The 9,453-nt window shown below is 45.9% G+C and overlaps 2 protein-coding genes and 1 non-coding gene across 3 annotated transcripts; 1 reads left to right on the top strand and 2 right to left on the bottom strand.

Moving 5' to 3' along the window:
• Positions 1–415: 415 nt before the first annotated feature.
• LOC127308412 (uncharacterized) lies at positions 416–1,861 on the bottom strand. The gene is made up of 3 exons (XM_051339233.2): positions 1,696–1,861; positions 1,336–1,572; positions 416–1,270 (listed from the first exon to the last, which is right to left on the bottom strand). Exons 1-3 carry the CDS (start codon positions 1,747–1,749, stop codon positions 530–532), a joined length of 1,032 nt encoding a protein of 343 aa, XP_051195193.1. The 5' UTR covers positions 1,750–1,861; the 3' UTR covers positions 416–529.
• Positions 1,862–2,253: 392 nt separating this feature from the next.
• Positions 2,254–2,325, bottom strand: TRNAH-GUG (transfer RNA histidin (anticodon GUG)). Its single transcript has one exon. It is a non-coding gene; the product is annotated as a tRNA-His (tRNA).
• A 4,051-nt stretch (positions 2,326–6,376) lies between these two features.
• On the top strand, positions 6,377–7,291 carry LOC139832335 (uncharacterized). The gene has a single exon (XM_071822072.1). It carries the CDS (start codon positions 6,377–6,379, stop codon positions 7,289–7,291), a length of 915 nt encoding a protein of 304 aa, XP_071678173.1.
• The last annotated feature ends 2,162 nt before the right edge of the window (positions 7,292–9,453 follow it).

The raw sequence follows: 9,453 nt of genomic DNA, 5'->3' as shown, positions 1-9,453 counted from the left end.
GGTGTGAGTTTCGTAGTTCAAAGAACATCAATATATGATGTATAGTGGGTTCCTTTTGAAATCCAATGCATTCAGAACTTCTCTTTGTCAATTAGCTAGGGCCCTTTTTTGTTGTCTCGCCCTAGACCCTTAATATGTATGGACCGGCCCTGGACGTGTGCCACCCTAGAGCTAGATTTGGTTCAAGCGGTTTTGCTTGAGTGGTTCAAGCGGTTTTGCTTGAGTTGTGACGCGGTCTTGAGGCCCTGTGTGTCCTAATCCGGTACCTTCTTGGCCGGTGGTTGGGCAAGACACGTGTGCTTGTCGTGTGTGTGTGCGTGGTTCGCTGTTTGGCTTCATGTGCAAGGGTTTTTGATTTCAGCTGCAGAGGCTTGTCACACAGAAGTTTACACTGTTATTAGGACACATGGAACAGTTAGGGCATGCAGAGCGATTTCCACTAAGAACTTGGCCTCCTCTGTTGCGTCTAATACTCTAATGCTACCTAGGAGTAGTACGTACTCAAGTGCTACTTGAACGTTCGCGTAATCTAGTCCCAGCTCCCGCTGAGCAGCGGCTTCACGTCTGCCACCTCGCCAAACATCTTCACCAGGTCCGAGCACCCCGCGCCGGCCCGGCCCTCGCCATCACCACCACCGGCGCGCTCTGTTTCATTCTCCGTCTCGGTGTGCAGCTCCAGGCCAAGCTCCTCCTCGACGTCATCCGACGCCGAGATGAGCAGCAGCTCGCACCCCTCGTAGTTGAGCAGGTCCGGCGGGTCGGCCGGCGCGTAGCGGTTGCTGCCGAACCGCCCCTGCAGGTGCTCCGGGAACGCCGCCTTGCGCTTCCCCTGCAGCCCACCGAACCCGCCTCCGCCGCCGCCCTGCTCGGGGTTCTTGATCTGCACCAGGAACGACGCCTCCGGCTCCACGTTCATGGCCTCCTGCGGCTCCCCGACACCGTCCTCCTCGCTACCTGCCGCCGACGGCAATGGGAGCTCGAGCTTGTACACGAGGTGGGTGTGCTCGCGGCCGCCACGGCCGCCGGGGGCGTCGTGCTTGACGATGCGGTACACGCCCTCGCCCAGCGCCCTCGCCGCGGCCAGTTGCCGCTTGCCGCGCGTCTTCGTCTCGTACTCCGCTCCCTTGAGGGCGTCCTTGATGTCCTGCACGTCGGTGGTGACGAGGTCCACGTAGCCCCAGTAGGGCCGGCCGTGCTTTGCCGGGTCCGGCAGGCTCTTCTTCCCCATCACGATCAGACGGAGCAGAGGCCGCTCCTCCACGTTCACCTCCTGCAAAGATCAACATACATCAGTAGAACTGTTTGATTGTTTGAAGGATCTCGCTGAGTGTGTACCTCCTTGCCGTGGCCGCCTTCTTCGCCACCGCCGCCGTCTCCCTGGTCATCGCCGCCGTGCCGCGTCTTCCTCTTCTTCCCCTCCTTGCCGGAGTCCGGCGCCTGCTTCTCCTCGACGGCACCCTCCGGGACGGACTCCGGGCGCAGGACGACATACATCCTCTGCACGTCGTCGGGGCTGTGCGCCTCCTCCTTGCCCACCTTGGGCCGGTAGAAGAAGAACACCTCGCCCTTCTCCTGCATACGCACGCCCTTACGCATCAGTTACAAGAATCAATCGCCATTGTTACCGCCTAAACCAGTCACCACCGATCTTGATCTCAGGCTAAAACTAGCAGGGGATCGACTGATTTGACCTACCTGGATCTCCACTTTCGGGTCTGGCCTGGTCTTCACCTCCGTGCCCTGCCCCATGGTGGCAAGATCGACCTCGCTGCTGGCTTAGCTCAGTTGCTCAAGGCCTCAAGGGCTGAAGCTGCACTACTGTTGTTAGGATTCAGTGAGTTCCTTGTGCTGGAATGGAGTTCGATCGGTAATGGCGCCGACCGCCCGTACATAAAGTACGGCGGTGTCCATGGACGCGTGCGAGTTTGCCAACACGTGTGAGGGTACGTGGCCGCCGGAAGCGTCTGGTTCCGACACCGTCTGCCGTGGCGAAGAGAGAGTCGGTCCGCGTGCGAAGTGTCTCGGCACGGACACGACGTGTGTGATGCCAAGTGACAGCGTTAACTCTGCAAAGGCTCCAATGGCGGCACTCCTGAATGGCGGATAAGTGGCGTTTGAACCCATTGAACATGGCGGGGCAACGAATAGTGCCTTTTTTCTGTGACGAATATGTGGTGAATAACTTGAAACGTTTCAGTGGTGCAAAAAATAAAAAAGAGTAGAAACATTTCAGCAGAGAAAAAAATCAAACAGTGTGGCTGCTGGGATTCGAGCCCAGGTCTCCACGGCCACAACGTGGAATTCTCACCACTAAACTACAGCCACTTTGTTGTTTTAATTTGTACAAATGTTTCAATATTATTTTAAGATGTATGGTTATAGAATTTTAACACGCCCAACTTGTTGTTTAGTTTTCCCCAAATAGATTTATGGGACAGTTTACGGACGGATACTACAGCAACGTTAAACCCAAAATTCACCGAGTGCTCTAGACATCATCCATCATATCGTTATGCATCCAGACGAGGAGGGACACCATCGCACACACCACACAATATATGCATTGTTAAGCTTCATGCACTAGCCATTTGAACCAAAAGTCCGAACTGATGGAAAGGCCTAGGCAATCCACATATACACTTCACAACACCCCCACTCGCGTGTGACGGGAGAAGAGAAAGTCAACACGTGAAAGAAGAAGAGCACACCGAAACAGCGGTGGCTAAAGAGGGGGGCAACAGCAATTTTTAGGCTTAATTGCGAAAACCATGTGAAAGCTAGGATTTGAAGTTGAGACCTGGGGCTCGGATACCATGTTAAGCTTCATGCACTAGCCACTTGAACCAAAAGTCCGAACTGATGGAAAGGGCTAGGCAATCCACATATACACTTCACAACAGTATCAATCAATCGGTTGACATGCAATGGCACTGCCGACACATAGAGATCTCTTTGACGGAGTCCTCAACTTGATCAACCTATAAAGTTAATGCACTAGTCATTTTAACCAAAAATTTGAACCGACGAAAATAGGCTAGGTAATATATTTATTGTAACACTTCACGATATGTTTCATATTGATACAATTTTAGGGAGTACTTTTGGGTTTTCCGTTGATTTCTCCACCTTCTCTTGAGGATTCATCGAGATGTCTTTGACGGATTCTTTAACTTGATCAACCTATAAAATTGATGCATTAGCTATCTCAACCAAAAATTTGAACTGATGAAAATAGGCTAGCCAATTTATTTATTGTAACACTATCACCCGCGTTCAAGCTATTTCAGTCCTTATCTTGGTTTTAATGTAGGGTGAATAATCTTTTTTTTATTTTTTAATACTCTCAATCATGTAAGGTTGATATCCCTATATGTAATTGATGCACTAGCCATCTCAAACAAAAGTTTGAAATGATGGAGAGAGGTTAGGCAATATATTTATTGTAACACAAATATGATGGTGTCAACAAACACTGTTGGAGCTACAAGTGAGATTTCTAAAATCTTAGATAGTATCCACACTTCCAATCAAAAACAAATTAGGAGGTTTCATCGCCATTCAATATTTGTAGCGATATATTTGTTATAACACAACTATGATGGTGTCAACTGATCCTGTTGGAGCTACAACTAAGATTTCTAGAATCTTAGACAGTGGCGAACCTAGCATCCCTTCAGCCTGGGCACTTGCCCGGGCTTGCCTTGCGTTTACATGAGTATATCTTCATGGTGATTTGACATATAATTAGCATTTTAAGCCTCTACATTTTGTGGTTGCCCGGGCTTCTAAATTTCACTTGGTCCGCCACTGATCTTAGATAACATCGGCACTTACAATCACAATCAACTTATGAGCTTTCGTCTGTATTCAATATTTGTATCGGTGCCTTGGCTAGTACCTTCTAGTTGATCTTTTGCAAAGACATCAACCTTACATGAATGAAATACTCTGCTTAGTCCTACCAATTCATATTCTTACTAGTGTACCCACAAATCACACTTGTGCCATGTTTGATCTTGTTCACCATATCTATAATCTTTTATCTCTAAATAGGAGACCCCCACTACTTGATTTTCCAGCCACCTCGTGCGTCCACGTCACCCTTATTTGCCCATGCGCTGCGCTCTCGATCGACTCGCGTCGCTCCAGCGTTGTTTCTTTGTGCGTGGGCTGGACGAGACACCTATTTATGCAGGAAATCATTCAGCCCACAAGCAGCCCAATTAGCCCAAAACGTTTGAGCCGACCCATGTTTGACTAGAGCAACCACGCAGACCCAGCCGTCAGCCATCGACGCTTCCTCTGCTTTCTATGCGCGGCGGCGCACTCGATTCATCTTCCCACAATCTCCATTTCTACTGCACATGAAATGCGGCCATTATTCCATAGCCTCCACCATCCGCCTCTTCACATCCAAGCCTTTCCACTGATCCTTTGCCTTCTCGCCGCATTATATATTCCCAACCGGCAGATGCAATGGTGGACAGCGCCCTCCTATAATCCTGATTGCTTCTTCCTCTCCATGTTTGCAACAACCCCACCAACATGTATATTTTCTTTAGTTTCTCACCCTCTGTTCGATTTTTGCTGATTGTTTTACTGTTTTAGTACTCAGATCAACATCTTCATCAGTATACCCTCACATGCAGACATGCAGTGTTCTACCAGGTGCCTTCCCCAATCGTAATAGCCTTTTAGTCTTTACTTCATGAGTTAATGTTTAATTGTTTACTGTGTATCTCATTTGGCTTGACATACTCCTACTTCTTTCTCTATACTTGGATGACGATGTGTGATTTTGAGTTTTCCAGGTAATCCAAACAGAGATGGCAATGTGCGTTTGAACTGATAATTCATATAACCATATAGGTGTCCTACTGTTGACCTCTGTGGACTATATGCATTTGCTTTTTGTTCGTATTTTACATGGTTGATTCTTCGTATACGATTGTTTATTCATGTGACTTTTGTAAATTCCATTCTTAATCAATGCTCAAGATCGATGGAGGTATTCTTATCCATTTAATCCTCCATTAAATTTTCATAGCTAGATGTCTTCAGGTTAGAAGGGATCAAGATGCATTATTTGTTGTTTATTCTTTTTCTTTGTAAACAATGCTTGAGTTTCAGTATATAATTTTGTTTTTTTCTACTTGAAAGAAAATTATTGTGGCTTTTGTTTGCACATGTTCGATCACTGAAAACAAATGCGACAGTTTCTTAAGATGAGTCTTAGTTTTCATATATGCAAGTGTACTTTCATGTATCTTATACTAATTTTCGAACCTTGAGGTACTTATCAAACTCGGAGAAAAAATAGCACTTATTGTTTCAAACTTGAGTTTCCGTCAAGGTAAAGTGCAAACATCCGAAAAATATATGCATCAATGGTTCACTCCTTGGTTTTTCCGTTCTTCCACAATTAAGAGATAGTACAACTAATGTGTATGTAGTCCAAGTGTTTCGCTAAAAATAGCTGGTACTCTGATACCTTCTTTTTAGCATAGACTGCAGCTCCAAAACAGGCATCAAAATTAATCCTCTGAACATTTGTAGTAACTGTTTGCTCATTTATATCTGTAGAAAATCATTGCATATCAATGCTAAACGGGCCACTCTTCGTCACAAAAGGAATTTCAGTCAGTGTAGAAGATGCAGCATCAACAGAAGTTGGAACAGGAGTTGGGTCTGGTCTGTAACATCAATTGTATATCAAAATAATGAGGAAAGTCTGAAAGTATCTTGCAATTTTACAAATTCGGACAAGTCCGGTAGCATCTTATTACTGTATAAACTATGATGAGTCATGTTTTGGCAATATACCAGTCACCGAGACGTAGCAGTACAAACTTTATTTTCATGAGTTTATGTTTGTCCATCCAGCATCTTCACTTCACGTCCCTCTATTTCTCTCCTACTATATATATTCATGCCTTTCTACTTTGTAATTCTTTTTTAATTGTAGCTTAACAATTGTCACATTCATTCAAATTTGCATGTTGTTATATTTCCATGCACATTGGTTTATGACTCCTTACCTAGTGTCACTCTAATGTTGAGTCATCTTACCTTGTTTTGATTGAAAAAGGTTTTACCTCTACCCTGTTATTTCCAAACATCTAGGATCTACGGGTTTGGGTTGTTTTCTCCATAAGTACTCCGTACTTGGTTGCTTAACTCAGTGTTCCTAAAGTTACCTCAGTTGATATGGGTATTTGTTCCTTCCATTCAGTCAATGTTATCATTCCGTTGAATCCTTTCCAAGGAATCCGTTTCTCATGGTCTTTGTCTTTCTCTTCAGATGGCTGGTCATGGTCGTAGTCATAATCGACGTGGACAAAACAATGCTGAACCGGAACTTCCGCCACCCCTCACAATGGCGCAAGTTTTTAACAACATTGAGACCAACCGCCTGAGGAATGAACAACTTCTAAAGCGTGTAGCTCAAAACACAGAACGTCATCCTGACAAATGTGTCACACTTGGGGACTTCATCCATGCACTGCCTTCTGTCTTCACCCACCCCAAGGAGCCTCTTGACGCTGATGATTGGCTTCGCATCATCGAGCGCAAGTTCAACGCTCTTCATGTTCCACCAGGTGAACGCGTGAACTTTGCTACCTACCAGTTAGAAGGTGTTGTTGGTTCTTCGTGGGAAGGTTTTATGGCTCTTCAAGCGCTAGGACATGATGTTACTTGGGAGGAGTTTGTCACAACTTTCCGTGCAGTCTATATCCCCAAGACTGTCATGGACAACAAAAGGAGGGAATTCCTAGACTTCACTCAGGTGAAGCTGAATGTGGAGATATATGGACGTGAGTTCACCCAGCTGTCTCGCTATGCACCCCGCGATGTGGTTGATGATGCTGACAAGCAAGATCTGTTTCGCAAGGGACTTAACCCTGAGCTTCGCTATGCGATGTTGCCTTTCACCTTCAAGTCATTCCAAGACATGCATAACCGTGCTCTTCTGATGGAGAATGGAAGGAAGGATATGGAAAATCCAAGAGGCGTGAAGAAGGTGATTCTCGTGCGTCTTTCTCTAACAACAAGAAGCGTCGTGTCTGTTGTACCTTGTGCTCCCTATGCACCAAGGTCTTCTGGAAATAACTCTAAGCCACCATCTGGTGGTTCAAGCTATCGTCCTTCCATGGGTACCATGCCTAGTGGTGCCTGCTACTCTTGTGGTCAGCCTGGCCATTACTCAAAGGAGTGCCCCCAGAAGCTGTTGGTCGTGGATATTCTCAGCCCAAGAAGGATGACAAATATCCCTCTGGTTGTGCTCGTCTGACCCATGTCTCTGCTGTTGAGGCTGAAGAGGATCCAAGCGTCCTAATGGATACGCTCTATATAAACTCAATCCTAGCTACGGTTCTGTTTGATTTTGGAGCATCGCATACATTCATATCTCAAGAGTTTGCACAAAAGCATGATATACCCTTTGAGACAATGCCCTCCCCTCTAGAGATCACAACCACTGGGTCTCATTGGCAAACCATTTGGATTACCCGTGAGGTCATAATCAGTATAGGGCCAGTGTGGTTCCCCACCTCTCTCATTGCCCTCAAGTCAACTGACATTGATGTCATATTGGGCATGGATTGGCCAATAAAGCATAAGGCTGCCATTGCTTGCGCAGCTAGGTCTGTTGTACTGACCAATCTTTCCGGCAAAAGCGTTTTGTATTGGGCTCCATCCGCAATACCTCCATCGGCAAGGTTTACCCCTGAAGCCGAGTTGTATGCCATTGAAGCCCTACCTAAACTAGAAATATTTGATGTCTGGGTGGTCCGTGACTTCCCAGATGTCTTCCCTAAAGAGTTACTTGGCATGCCACCTGATCGAAGTGTGGACTTTGTCATTGAGTTGGTTCCTGAAACTACCCTTGTTTCCCGGAGACCATATCGTATGCCTATGGAAGAGTTGGTTGAAGTGAAGAAGAAGTTAGAGGAGTTAGAAGAGAAGAACTTCATCCAACCTAGTACTTCTTCCTGGGATGCCCCGCCCTCTTTGTCAACAAGAGAGATACCAACATTCCGCGGCTGGTTGTTGATTACCGTCCGCTCAACGCAGTGACCATCAAGAACAAATACCCTCTTCCTATAATCAATGATCTTTTTGACCAGTTGTCCGGTGCCACAGTCTTCTCCAAGATGGATTTGAGATCAGGGTACCATCAAATAAAAATCCGAAAGGAGGACATTCCAAAGATAGCGTTCACAACTCGTTATGGTCTTTACGAGTACACTGCCATGTCCTTTGGCCTCACAAATGCTCCTGCCACATTTATGCGTCTCATGAACTCTGTTTTCATGGAGTATCTTGACAAGTTCGTCGTGGTCTACATCGACGATATTCTGATCTACTCCAAAACAAAAGATGAACATGATGAAAATCTACGTCTGGTGCTAACAAAACTTCGTGAACACCATCTCTACGCCAAGTTCTCCAAATGTGAGTTCTGGTTAAAAGAGCTCATCTTCCTGGGTCATGTTATCTCTGAAAAAGGTGTTGCAGTCATTCCAGATAAAGTGCAAGCCATTCTTGACTGGAAGACACCTAAGTCAGCTAAGGAGATTCAGAGTTTTCTCGGTCTGGCGGGTTATTGCTGCCGATTCATTGAAAATTTCTCCAAGATTGCCAAGCCAATGACCGATCTTCTCAAGAAAGACAAGAAGTTCGAATGGTCAGAAAAGGTTGAAGAAAGTTTCCAGGTTTTGAAAACCAAGTTGACTACTGCTCCTGTGCTCGTCCTTTCGGATACAAGAAAAGACTTCGTTGTCTATTGTGATGCCTCTCTCCAAGGGCTTGGATGTGTGTTGATGCAAGATGGCCATGTGGTGGCCTATGACTCTCGATCGATAGTTGAAACCACATGAGCTCAATTATCCTACTCATGATCTCGAGCTTTCAGTTGTGATCCATGCTCTTAAGCAGTGGCGACGTTACCTTTATGGTAATCATTGCGAGTTGTACTCGGATCATCAAAGTCTGAAGTATCTTTTCACCCAGTCCGATCTGAATATCAGACATAGAAGATGGCTGGAAGTCATCAAATATTATGACTTGGGTCTCAACTATAAACCCGGCAAAGCCAATGTCGTTGCTGACGCGCTAAGTCGGAAATCCTATTGCAACAATCTGATGGTTAAGCAAGCGCAACCTTCTCTCTATGAGGAACTTGCAAAACTCAACCTTGAGATTGTTCCTAGTGGATTCCTTGCTAATCTAGAGGTGAAGCCCTCTCTTGAAGACCAGGTCAATAAGGCTCGGAAGCGAGATTCTGGCATTATCGAGATCAAGAACATTGCTAGCGGAGTTGCTAAGTGTTTCTCCATCGATGATCAAGGTACCGTTTATTTTGGTAAACGCCTAGTCATGCCGGATAAATCGGATATGAAAGAGCTAATCCTTAAAGAAGCTCATGAATCACCCCTCTCCATCCATCCTGGT

Source organism: Lolium perenne, chromosome 6 (genome assembly GCF_019359855.2).
Source record: "Lolium perenne isolate Kyuss_39 chromosome 6, Kyuss_2.0, whole genome shotgun sequence".
Classification (NCBI taxonomy): domain Eukaryota; kingdom Viridiplantae; phylum Streptophyta; class Magnoliopsida; order Poales; family Poaceae; genus Lolium; species Lolium perenne.
Note: the sequence above shows the minus strand (reverse complement) of the source record. Positions and strands in the feature narration are given on the sequence as shown.